The following is a 12,704-nucleotide window of genomic DNA, read 5'->3' as shown; positions in this document are numbered from 1 at the left end:
ACACGCGAATGCGGCATATTGGATTCTGATTGGACTAATGAGCGAAAGACCCGCCTTTCTGCCGGCATATTGGATTCTGATTGAACTAATGAGCGGAAGACCCGCCTTTCTGCTTCCCATTCCGGTTGGTGCATGATTCTCCCCCACGAAGTACAGACGGTATGGCGGAAGCATTAGAAAATTGCGGAAGCCAACTCGTCTGTTCTAAGAGACTAGTTCGCACGTGATCAAACCGGTTTGGGCTCGTACACCGAACCAAACCGGTAAAACCGGAAATCGACCCATGCCTACACACGGCATTCCGTAACAGCGCAGCCAATCAGATTTCGGCGCACGATTCGTGTCTGCAGAACCCGGAAATTTGACTTGTGATTCAGACCCTCCATTGCTGGAAGCGTGCTGACCATTAACACGTTCACTGCCATTGACGAGTCAACTCGTCAAGCAGAAACCAACGGTTGACTGCCAATGACGAGTCAACTCGTCAAAAAAAAAAAAAAAAAATTTTGACGGTGGGACGTGGATCCAAGCCCCCTACGTCTCCTATAAAAATATGGGAGCCACTGAACGTGTACAACCCATTCCACCGACCCACTAAGTGGCGACAGTGCTCTCCAGAGCAGCAGAAAGCCAAGAAAAAACAGCAGCGTGAGGAAGCCATTCTCATGAAAATGGATTGGCGAAAACGCTTTCGCTTTCGCGCTGGGAGCTGGCGGTGGGGGATTGCAAATTTGCATAATAGATTATGGGTGAAACACCAGCAGAAAGCCCAGAATCGCACGCAGCTTCATCAAAGCTCACAACCGAAAACCCAGAAACGAACGAGCCCGATTTTACAGTCTAATCCAGATTCGCCCGACGAGCGGCCGCGCCAGCAGCAGCAGCACAGACAGACAGGCAGCAGAAACTCGCCTGTAACAAACACTGCAAAGCCACCAGAGACACACCTACGGAGGGAGGAGTTTGAAGGAGAGGGGGGTGCGGGTGCTGCTATGGAGGAAATTACTGTTCAGAACGATATTGTTTAGATGTCTGATGTGTTACTGATGCCAAAAATAAATGGTTAAAGTGACTGTTCTGCCTGTTCTATCGAATCACGCACGCACACACACACACACACACACACACACACACACACACACACACACACACACACACACACACACACACAAACACAATACAGTATACACACTTGCCCAAGGGCACCCATAATCACAGGCACGTGAGGTGGTTCTAAAAATCCATTTATCTCAAAACTCTCTGAAAATCTCTGAAACCATGCTGTATTCAACTGCTAATGCCTACATAACTACTAACTCTACAAACTAACTCTTTTAGACAGAGAAAGCACACATTCTATTAGTTCTTTTTAGATATTTTGTGTTCACAAAATCTTAGCAGAAAAGAATCCTCAGGTCTTGAAAGATGAGCCAGAATCCTCAAAAAAACCCTCTGGCAGAAGCTACCTACAGTAAAAAAAAAAACGGCTGGCAGTGAATGTGTTAAGAATCGATTCTTGGGAGTTTGGAATCGATCCAGGAATCGTGGCATTAAGAATCGCGATCCTTTCAGAATCGATTTTTTGGAGCACCCCTAACACACACACACACACACACACACACACACATACATTTTGCATAATAGCATCATGGGCAAACTGATAACCACCTCCCTTCCTTTTCAGGCCAACCTGAACTCGGGCAACATCCGGCTGATGTCTGCCATGCTATGTGCTGCCCTCTATCCCAACGTGGTCGAGGTGCGCATTCATGCATTGTTAGTGGGAACAAGAAACTCAAAGGGCCAGTGCTAAAGATAATACTGTGCTTTTCCCTGTACACTGAGTAACCTGTGTGTGATTGGGTGTGGCAGGTGCGCGCTCCTCAGGGGAAATACAAGCAGACCAGCAAGGGAGCGATGAAGATGCAGCCCAAAGCAGACGAGCTCCGCTTCATGACCAAAAATGACGGCTGCGTCCACGTACACCCGTCCTCTGTCAACTACACGGTGAGATGATGATGATGAAATGCCTAGGTGTCGCCTCTATTCAGTCCCTCCAGGGTTTTTGGTGATGCGATCAAAAATGCTTGATTTTACAGCTGCTTTTCTCAAAAATTGCAATGCAATTTGTGTTTTTTTCTCTCTTTTTTTCCCCCCCTTTCTTCTTCTGGCTGTAAAATTGCAGGAACTGGCAAAATTTGCAAATTGAGGATAATATATATATATATACAGATCCTTTCCAAAAAATTTGAATATCATGGAAAGTTATTTTTTTTCCATAATTCCTTTCAAAAAGTGAAACTTCCATAGATTATAGATTCATTACACACAAAGTGAAATATTTCTAGCCTTTATTTGTTTCATTTTTCATAATTTTGGCTAGGGTTGCCAACTTCTTGAAATGGAAATATATACCGTAAATTCCGGACTATAAGGCGCACCGGTCTATAAGACGCACCTTCAAAGGTGACTATTTTTTTCTTCTATAAGCCGCATCGGTCTATAAGCCGCGGGTGTTTTGATGTTTAATTACCATATGTAAGGCTTCATGCACAGAGGGGATTGTCGGGAAAGAGATGGCTGTTTGGGGAAGCTCCCATTTATTAACATTTCAACAAAACAAAAGTCAGGTCACTAATCCCCAGACAAAATCACACATTGTGAGATGCTTAAAAATCACCATCGGCGGGAGCTGCTGTGCAGCCAAGAACACAAGTGAAATTCGTTCTCTCGTGACCTGTGGTTCTCAACGTGATGGACGATTCACCTTTCTTGTTAACAGTCCTAGTGAGAGGCAGGTCGAACGTCAAAGGCACTTCATCCATATTTATGATCTGCTCCGGTCCGATGGAATATTCCTTGATCTTTCTTTGTGTGAATTCGCCGAAGTTTGTAATTTTCTCCTGGTAGTCGGGAGGGAGTTGCTGACACACAGTCGTCCGCGCCCTGACGGACAGTCCCTTTCGTCTCGGGTTTGTGCATGATCCTTTGCTGCTGCTGCTGTTGTTGTTCCTGTCTCGCTACTGTCTCAGACATGGCTTTCAGGCTCAATCGCCGCCATCGTCGTAACACAGCCAGTTCTCCATCTTTTGAAGCATGATGTTAGATTACAACGAGCTAGTTGTGTGGCTTAGCCTTCCAAAATGTTGCTGTTAGTTTTTTAGAATGTAATACATAGAATTGGGAATGTTACATTCAATTTCATTCAGACTGTCTTTCAAGCTCAATCGCTGCCTTTTTCCCCCCGGAGCGAGGGAGGAGGGAGGGTGTTTTACCGTAGTGGCTGAGAGAGAGTAGTGGCACAGTGCTCCAATCAGGTCGCGAGGCACATTTTTTGCAACATCATCCAATCAGGGTCTCGCTCTCATAATGTCTGTCTTGCTCTCGTTCTGCCTCATACCAACATCCATAGATTTTGGAGGTTCCCGAGTGGCCGTTTGCTGGAAGAATCCATAGATAAGACGCACCGTTATTTAAGCCGCAGGGGGCAAAAAAGGCCAAAAAACGGGAAAAAAGCCGCGGCTTATAGTCCGGAATTTACGGTATACAGTATATATATATATATATATATATATATACATACACACACATATATATGTACCGTAAATTCCGGACTATAAGCCGCACCTGCAAAGTTGACTGTTTTTTACATATATAAGCCGCACCGGACTATAAGCCGCGGGTGTTTTAATGGTTTTTTTTTTTTTTTTTTTTTTTTTTTTTTATTGTGTTTTAATGTTTAATTACCATATGTAAGGGTTCATGCACAGAGGGGATTGTCGGGAAAGAGATGGCTGTTTGAGGAAGCTCCCATTTATTAACATTTCAACAAAATAACACAACACCACCTGTGTTTCTTTTTTACAGTGCACACAGTGTCATACAGTGTCATACAGTGTGGTGAAAAGAGGGCAAGAGAGGAAATTAAAACAGAAGTGGATTTATAGTTAGAAAGAGTGCTAAAGAAGAGAGAATTCCGTTTTTTTTTTTTTTTTCTGAAAAAATCCATAGATAAGCCGCACCGTTATATTAGCCGCAGGGGCCAAAAAAGCCCAAAAAACGGGAAAAAAGCCGCGGCTTATAGTCCGGAATTTACGGTATATGTGTGTAGTATGTATAGTAAAATTGTCTTCCCAGCAGTCGGTAAGGGAGAGATCAACCCTGCGACTCTCTTCTGTGCCGCAGGTTCGTCACTACGACAGCCCCTACCTGGTGTACCACGAGAAGGTAAAGACCAGCCGGGTCTTCATCAGAGACTGCAGTATGGTGTCCATCTACCACCTGGTGCTGTTCGGAGGCGGCCAGGTCAACGTGGATCTGCACAAGGGAGAGTTCATTATCTCCCTCGACGATGGCTGGATCCGATTTGCTGCTGCCTCACACCAGGTCAGCAGCATACAGTAAATGAATGTGGCGTTAAAAGTGACTTACGGATCACTTCAAACAAAGCTGATATATTTTAGGAAGCTGCTGTTTTATATAAGGTTGAATGAGGGTTTCAGATTGAATACGGTTTTTGTATTAAAAATGAAATGAAAAATATAGCATTACAGTCACATCTAATGAGGTAAAAATACAACAGAAATTAATTATAGGCAAAATGGAATTTAGGTCAAATATTTGTGAAATATAGGCTACATCATACATGTGCTGCTAATTAGTGTCTTCACAATATACACCAATTTGTGCAGGTTAGATTAAAAAAAATCTCCCTTTATAATTATGGGGGGGAAACCACACACACACACGGGAAACTGTTGTAATTACTGTGTAATTACAAAAAAAGTAAGAAAATGTAGAAAATACCCTGATATAGGAAAAACATTTTGGGGGGAAGTGAGTGTGTGGGAGCCATGCTAACCTGTGTGTGTGTTTTCTCCAGGTGGCTGAACTGGTGAAGGAGCTGCGCTGGGAGCTGGACCAGCTGCTGGAGGACAAGATCAGGTGCCCCAGCATGGACCTGTGCAGCTGCCCGCGTGGCTCCCGCATCATCCACATGATCGTCCGCCTCATCTCCACACAGTAACACTGCAGGCAAAACCTCTCTGCTCTCGCGTCACTGCCACAGTCATCATAATAATTGTTAAGTAATCATGATACTTGCTCCCCTTTCCCCTTGGCTGGTGTTTTTAAAAGACATTTGGGATTGTCAACAAATCCTATGAAAATAACAAAATCAACAATGCATTTGCTGACTTTGCTCTACTCCCGTTACTTTCCGACTTCCCATGTACCGTTTTTAGCCTTCAAACCAGAAGTCATTAGCTCCAATTGCAAGCTAAAAACCTTTAAATACAGTAAAAGTCAGGCTATTGTAGTTATTAAATAAATAAATATTCTAAAATATATTCTAAATATTACAAATTATATTCAAATGGGAACAAATTGTTCATTACGATGGGGACTATTTTCGGTGCTACCAAACTACTTCCCTGAGATTGAAAACGTGTTCACATTTAATTTGTTTGAGCAAAAAGTTGGCCGACCCAGGGTGTTGCAATGATGAAATATGCTTACCAGGGCACCGGCATGGCTCTTTGATGTGTTTTTAATCCTTTTTTTATGCAATGGATTACTATGGCTACTGGGAACATGACTTTATTGGGCATCGGCAACATGGACGAGACTTGTTAGCAAAACAAATTCATTGCTGGTTTTGTTATTTTCATAGAATTTGTTGATGGTAATCATCATAAAATTCATAAAAACCCAACGGCCTTATACTTTAACCATAAGAATCAGTCCACACCGTGCTGTTATTGCCCAGAGGTTCTTAAAGCAAATTTCCCCTTGAAAGAATATTATGGCTGTATGCAGGTGATCCATTTTCTTAAGTCTTAATTTTGGTACCTCTGTAATGCTACAGCAGAGAAAGTTTCCTCTTTTGATGTCCTATTATGTGCACTAAATGGCACAAGGTCGATTGTTTAATTTGGACAAGATGATTTCAACTTGTACACCTATTGACACAGTTCCTTTAGTCTGGGAAACATGTTGCATTTGTATAGTTATGGGTTGTGTGTCCCTGCTCACAACGAAGTTGTTTTTGAGTCCATATTGGATTTCCTCTACTGACTGCACACATGTTATGGTTGTGAATATTTGTATTTAACTCATGCATGATTGAGAGCTCCAAGAGCTTCTGCATGGTATCCAGTTGCTTTACATTTATAGAATGTATTTAGATGTTACAATGATGTCAAACTCACACTTTCACAATGTGAATGCAAGGGCTTTTTAAATGTAGACAGTTTGGTTTGAGTTGCCAAAGAATTTGAAAACCATTGTCTTAACAAGTTATTAATGCCTCTGACACACTGCACTTCAATAAAAAAAGATGATGGCTGACAGCTGGTTTGAGTTCCTTTCCCCATGAAGCCCTTTCTTTTCAAGCTTTGCATGGTAGCCTAGTTGCGTCTCAGATGTGAGAATTTATAGGCTTGCTGTGGGATAGTCCGCCCCATTCATTCACACAATGAGAGCCGGTTCGGTCTCTATGACAACAGGACATAAACAAACGGGCTGCCTATCATTATCCCAGTTGAAGCCAATCTGCTGCCAGTTAAAAGTGCCAAGTCAAGGGCTGGTAAGTTTATAGACTATTTTTCACATTAGTGACATATCCTTATTTCAAATGCTACATTGATAAAGTGAATGCCTATGGTCGGGGTTGTCAGTCTGATGGAGGTCTGCCATGTGAGGAATTTGGACTCCTAGTCGGCCTGGCCATTGGGAGCACCGGGACAAATCCCGGTGGGCTGGTGGGCCGCTTGACCGGGGGTGGGGGTTTAGACAGTGAACCCCAGTGGCCCACTTTAAGAATGCTTTCTTATTTATTATTATTTAGATATTCCTCTAAATCTGGCTTCAAACGACCAACATTTTATAAAAACTGCCCAAAATTTCAGCTGCGAGCTTAGGTTACTGTCAAAGTTTTTGTTGCTCCCTCAGAATTTTGGCTTGCTCTTGTGTTTGTGCGTCGATGGGGCGGGGGTTGCGGAGTATCCGTGCCGCGGGCTGGTTGAGGTGAGCTGGTCTGGGTAGAAAAGCCCAGGGCCGTTTTTTAGTCCCAGTCCGACCCTGTTTGGACTTGAGAGCTGAACATGTTCATCTGAAAGTATCCATATTGCTCTATACTGATCTATTCATTTTATGCTGTTATATGTGATTAATTTTACAGAATGATGTGGAAAGATGATCTCTCTCATCACATATAGGAAGTGACCGCTCATAATGGTAAAGTAATTTATAGACTTATTAACAGAACACTCAACTTTGTTCCATTGTAGACTGTGAAGCCTCTAGAATATGATTGAACAAGTTTTAATATAAATTTCAGGAATCGCACAAAAACTGAGTAAACCAATTATTTCCATTTTAATTATTAGTTCAGTTGTCTGAAGAAGAGCATTAGCTCGAAACATTACATCAGGTTTGTCCAATAAACTTTTTTGATAGGATCCTTTAAATTATTACCACATTTTCATTCAAAGCCCACAAAACCCAGGAGATCCAGGTCCCACAGTGCTAGACCTCCCAGGAAGACTGAGATGCGCAGGTCTTCCAAGAAGAGGTCCTCCAGTGCCAAATCCACCAAGACAGACGTGGACATCCTCAGTCCAGCAGCCATGGAGAATGCTTACTACATTTCCCACAATGCAGTAGACTGTCTGGAGTTCAGAGGCTTTGGGTGGCCAAATTCAAACAAGAAGAAGAAAAGGAAGAAAGGCAAGAAACTGAAAAATAAGGCTTGAGTCTACACTGGATGTGTTGCGTCAGCACGCGTGTCCTGCGTTTGTGTCTACACTGGTTCCGTTTTGGTTCCGCACATTCAAAAGCGTGAAAACAAGAAAGCCTCAAAATACACTAGCAGAAACTGAAATAGATCATTATGGGTAAATAAGCCTATGTTGTATATCAACACAAAAGTCATTGAATAGGTCCTACTTAAATCTCTCCAGAATGCAGCATCAGTCCATGATTAATACTTATAATTGAAAACAAACGGCAAAACCTTATCTGCATCCACAGCTACAGCAAATCTAATGTAGAAACACAATAATTCAAAGCCTCATCTTTGTAATAAAAGAAAGTATGCAAGCAAATTTCCGTGTCTTATTTATTTCTGAAATACAATAGATAGGGGAGAGCGGGGATGAGCAGCCTACCACAATTTGTCTAGTCCCTATAACTCAGAGTTTTGGTGTTAGACTTCACATTTCTGGAGTGTCCACATTTGTCTGCTACAAATAACAATCGACCTCTATTGATATTAAATCTGTGATAATCGAATTGTAACACTTTACAACAAGGTTACATTAATTAAGGGTTAGTTAATGATTAATACAAATTATTACCCTTAATTAAGTTATCTAATCTGTTTAATCATTTGCTAATGGTGTTCACATTAATTAAGGTATTAATTTATACATTGTTTAATAGTTTGGTGTTAGTTGTGGTTAGGGTAGGGTGTCAATGGTTAGGGTAATAAGCATTAACTAAGGATTAGTTCATGTTTATTAAGCATTAACTAACCGTTAATTAGTGTAACTTTATTGTAAAGTGTTCTGTCAAATATAAGGATTGGCAGTGTTCACTTACCCCACTACTACCGGGGTGAGTTGTAACGAGTAAAGAAGCAAAAATTAAGTCCATCGTGCAATTTGCATTCAAACAGCTCTAATGAAAAATGTGTGACATTTAAAGAATTAATTTGTGCATCTGACTACACCGATCCTTTTGATGTGAACCATGTCATGTCTTTAACAAAAATAATATAAATCTCAGTTAATTAAACTTTCAACACCATAGAGATGATCCCCACCCCCCTTTCAGCCATTACATTTGAAGTCAGAAGGTTACATATTGGTTGGTCATTAAAACATTTTTTAACCACAGATTTCATGTTAAACTATAGTAGCCTACTTTGGCATGACACAGTAGTTTTTGCAATTGTTTACAGACAGATTGTCACTTATACTTCAGGCTATCACAATCCAGTGGGTCAGAAGTTTACATACACTGAAGTTGACTGTACCTTGGACAATTCCAGAAAAAAGATGTCATGGCTTTAGAAGCTTCTACGCGGCTCGATTCCTAGGCTCGCGGGCTCACCTGCCCTGCAGCTTGCATGCAGCTTGGCCACTGTGCAGCTACTGCAGCCTGCGTGGCCTCGCCTGCCCTATTGGCGCACGCGCGCATGTGTTGCTCAATCCTTAATACATGCGTGTGTGTGTGCCCCTTAAGTTTACATCAGTGCCTATGACATCATCAGTGATGTCATAATGCTTCCTATGACATCATTAGTGGGACAAAAATTGAAACAAACATTGCCCACTTGCTTCCTTTTATAATAGAAGATTGGTGGTGACCTGTGGAAGGTTTAGGTTCCTTGTGCAAATCTCAGGGGAGAAAAATAATAGTGTAACTGAGTAGCCTATTATTCCGGAACCACACTTTGAGACACACCTGATTGTATTGATATATACACTCTATAGTGATATTACTTCAAAGGGCAAATTAGTTCTGTTGTTGTTGAAACTTGTTTTGGTTTACTGCCAGACCTGTCTTAGTCTTATCAATGCACATTGCATGAAACCAAAACAGTTTTATCTTGAAACGAGATAGGGCCATAGTCTCTGGTTGCACCTCCGCCCCAGATCACACCCACCACTAGTCTCATCATAAACACAACGAACTTCAGCTTAGGTTGTCATAGTCTGGACTGGAGCATGGCGAAGAAGTCCTGATCAAGGCTGATCAAATCAACATCATCTCAATCAAGACATTTCATTGCAGAGTAAACTGCACAATACGATTATGAGGAGACTGTGAGGGTGAGTTTCAGTGATTTTTACAGCATTTGCAAGTTGTTAACTTGTTTGATTCATTTAGCCGCTTCCTAACAATTTCAAATGTTTCAATTTGATTTTTAGGTATCACAGTAAGGACTTAATGGAGCATGTTGACCCTCCACTGGCTCTCCACGGGATCTTCATGGAAAACGCAGGAGCGCGCTACAAGGATGCGCTTAGACTTGGACTGCCCTTCCATCTAGATGCGGCATACCTGGACCCCGTGCACGGCCAGAGGCTATCCTACAGACGCGTATCATATTTCCCCTTCCACGGACATCTCGGTGTGTACGATTACGCCTTCGAGCCCGCGTTCATCCGGAAGAGGAACGAGCGGGAGCGCCATCGGGTGCGCTGCGTAAACGAAGGTTATGCGCGGCTCAGAGAGCATCTGCCGCAGGAATTGGAGGACAAGCGGCTCAGCAAGGTGGAGACTTTGCGGGCGGCCATTGACTATATCAAACACCTGCAGAGCATGTTGGAGTTCAACGTGTCCGGGATGGAGAGGTCACTTGGAGATCATGCGCGCAACCGTGCGCCAGTGTCACAGACAGCAGACTGCAATAGCGACGGAGAATCCAAAACCAGCCTCTGCGACAGTGGGGAGATTGTTTACTAGAACTTCACAATATAGCAAAAGTCTCTCTCTCCCTAAACCGTTGCATATACTGTAATCTAAATATAAACTGTAGCCTAATTAGGAAGAGCATTTGAATGAATAATGCACAGGGAACTTAAACAAACCGACAATGAGGTAAAACAATACACTTTTCCAGAGACATGTTAATGCAACATGTATTGCGCATCAGTCATCAAGTGTGCCTTTGACATGACCTGGGATAGTGGAGGGTAAACTCACCTGCTATTAGTACCAAGTGAATGCAAGTTTATAGTGTCTTGGGGGAAAGGTTATGAAAATAGAATGGATTTTTTTTTCCATATTGGTGGTGACTACACCAATATAATTATATGAACAAAAAATGTAAAATATATTTTCAAGAGCACATTCATTTTATGATCATCACCAACTGAGGTACCCGCATTATTTACCACAACAGTCAGTGGTAGTGATGTTTAAAACACTGACCAATTCAAAGACCAAAGTCGATTGTTTTCCATATAAACAATCCTTACAGAAAAACCGAACTTTACATGTGCAAAAATCCCATGTGATCACATGTGATTTTTGCACGTGATTTTTCCACATATGACATTTCACATGTGAAAACATGTTAAATTTCACATGTGAAAATGTGAAACATGTGCTTTGCCCATGGGAAGCATGTTGTTTTCCACATGTGGATCACATGTGGAAAACATGTTGCTACAACACGTGGAAACATTTTTCATATGTTATAACATGTTATACCATGTTTTCCACATGTGAAAATGTTCCAAAATGCCACACCATTAATGTAAAAAGATGATGGATAGCCCTGCTAGTTGATACAATTGATTGATCTAATCTATTTTCTCAGAGGATTCATCAGAAAAATTTCTGGGAGAATTGAAGCTCTCTTGTTTAATGTGTGTACCTGGCACAAGTCTATTTTTGTCTTAAAAATGAATCTGGTCTGCAGGTCAACATATCCTTTGATAGGCCTATTATTTGTCCTGCATAAAACAAGTCATTATTTGTGCCATTTTACTGCAAAAGCGTGTGAAATGTTTCATTGTATTTTTGTCAATAAAGTTGTGCTGGCTTTCTCAGTAGGCTCTAGTTTGCTGCAACATCATTTTCGCTGAGACAGACACGTTTGGCTTTTGAAGAAGGGGTGGGCTTTTGGGAATTACTAATCACAGCAAGTGGTGTGAAATCCCAGAAGTGATCTCAACCTGGGGGAAAGCTATTGTTTATGTTTGTGCATAAGCTTATGATACTCTGTTCCTCTGTAAGAAGTCAATTAGAAAGCTAAGGGCCACATTGAATAATTTAAATGTTTTATTCTTATGGGTTATGGGACAATCTAGTTTTCAATCTTAATGACTCTCCCAATACTACAGTACAGAGAACCAATATTTTAACAGTGAATTTGTAGCTTTAGAATCTAATTTAGAATTGAAATATCTAAGCTTTCAAACCAACTAGTGTTGTTTTCCAGACCGTGTGAAGAAAAAGTGCTTATAATTACATTTAGCCTACCCCTTTCAATTGACAACTTTTTGCAAAGGCTCAAAATCTCTTGGTTTCTCTCTAGGCTATGTGATAAATTGATGAACAATGGCTTTGCAGTAACATTTCATGGGATAATGACTTGCGTGAACTCTCCAATCCAGGGGCATCCCAGTGGCTCACCTTATGTGTACCACAAAAATGTTGTCATTCGCGCGGCTGACCCGGGTTCGAAGCCGACCCGTGGTCCGTGCCATCTCCTCTCTCTCTCCAACTCACCTGTCCACAACAAACTGAAGGTGTGGTGGATTAGCTTCTATTGTCTAGTTTTATGCTCATCCTATCTAATAAAGGCAAACATGCCCCCCCTCCAAAAAAATAAAACTATCCAATCCAAACCATGCAAGTTTAGTGTATGTTTTCCATGCAAAACAGAAAATCCACCATGATCACTAAACAATTAGATATTGGCGCAGTCACCTTTTACATCTCTACAATGCATTCTTAAGGAGCTGTAGCCTACTTGAAGAAGATAACACCTCAACCCCCCCCCCCCCTCATCAAAAATATTGCTTCCAGGTATACAACCACCCCCGTTGAGAAACCCTATAGGACGAGGCTTTGGCTGAAGCTTCCTGAATCCTGAGTGCCCAAGATTGTGATCTACCGGTATAGATCTCGGGCCATCAATAAGTAGCTCGCCAAAGAAATCCAAAATATTTTTTTTCTTTTTTTAA

At 41.7% G+C, this 12,704-nt stretch overlaps 3 protein-coding genes across 3 annotated transcripts in view; all 3 read left to right on the top strand.

Moving 5' to 3' along the window:
• LOC310789614 (putative ATP-dependent RNA helicase DHX57) overlaps positions 1 to 6,315 on the top strand; it is a 25,508-nt gene extending 19,193 nt beyond the window's left edge. Inside the window, exons 19-22 of the mRNA XM_083651264.1 lie at positions 1,685 to 1,759; positions 1,873 to 2,007; positions 4,186 to 4,386; positions 4,883 to 6,315. Of these exons, the coding sequence (XP_083507390.1) occupies positions 1,685 to 1,759; positions 1,873 to 2,007; positions 4,186 to 4,386; positions 4,883 to 5,026 (555 nt within the window). The 3' untranslated portion in view covers positions 5,027 to 6,315. The remainder of the gene's footprint in view (positions 1 to 1,684; positions 1,760 to 1,872; positions 2,008 to 4,185; positions 4,387 to 4,882) is intronic.
• Positions 6,316 to 7,550: 1,235 nt separating this feature from the next.
• On the top strand, positions 7,551 to 7,754 carry smkr1 (small lysine rich protein 1; the record flags this gene model as incomplete). The annotated part of the gene is made up of 1 exon (XM_083661932.1): positions 7,551 to 7,754. One exon carries the CDS (start codon positions 7,551 to 7,553, stop codon positions 7,752 to 7,754), a length of 204 nt encoding a protein of 67 aa, XP_083518058.1.
• Positions 7,755 to 9,724: 1,970 nt separating this feature from the next.
• On the top strand, positions 9,725 to 11,567 carry LOC310790911 (achaete-scute homolog 4-like). Its single transcript, XM_083652622.1, has 2 exons — positions 9,725 to 9,836; positions 9,936 to 11,567. The coding sequence occupies exon 2, from the start codon at positions 9,955 to 9,957 to the stop codon at positions 10,471 to 10,473; it is 519 nt and encodes a 172-aa protein (XP_083508748.1). The 5' UTR covers positions 9,725 to 9,836; positions 9,936 to 9,954; the 3' UTR covers positions 10,474 to 11,567.
• The last annotated feature ends 1,137 nt before the right edge of the window (positions 11,568 to 12,704 follow it).

This window comes from Poromitra crassiceps (assembly GCF_964638095.1).
Source record: "Poromitra crassiceps genome assembly, chromosome: 2".
In the NCBI taxonomy this organism is placed as follows: Eukaryota; Metazoa; Chordata; class Actinopteri; order Beryciformes; family Melamphaidae; genus Poromitra; species Poromitra crassiceps.
Note: the sequence above shows the minus strand (reverse complement) of the source record. Positions and strands in the feature narration are given on the sequence as shown.

Excerpts from the sequence above, each read along its gene's own strand:
- LOC310790911 (XM_083652622.1), top strand. The coding sequence starts at position 9,955 with ATGGAGCATGTTGACCCTCCACTGGCTCTCCACGGGATCTTCATGGAA.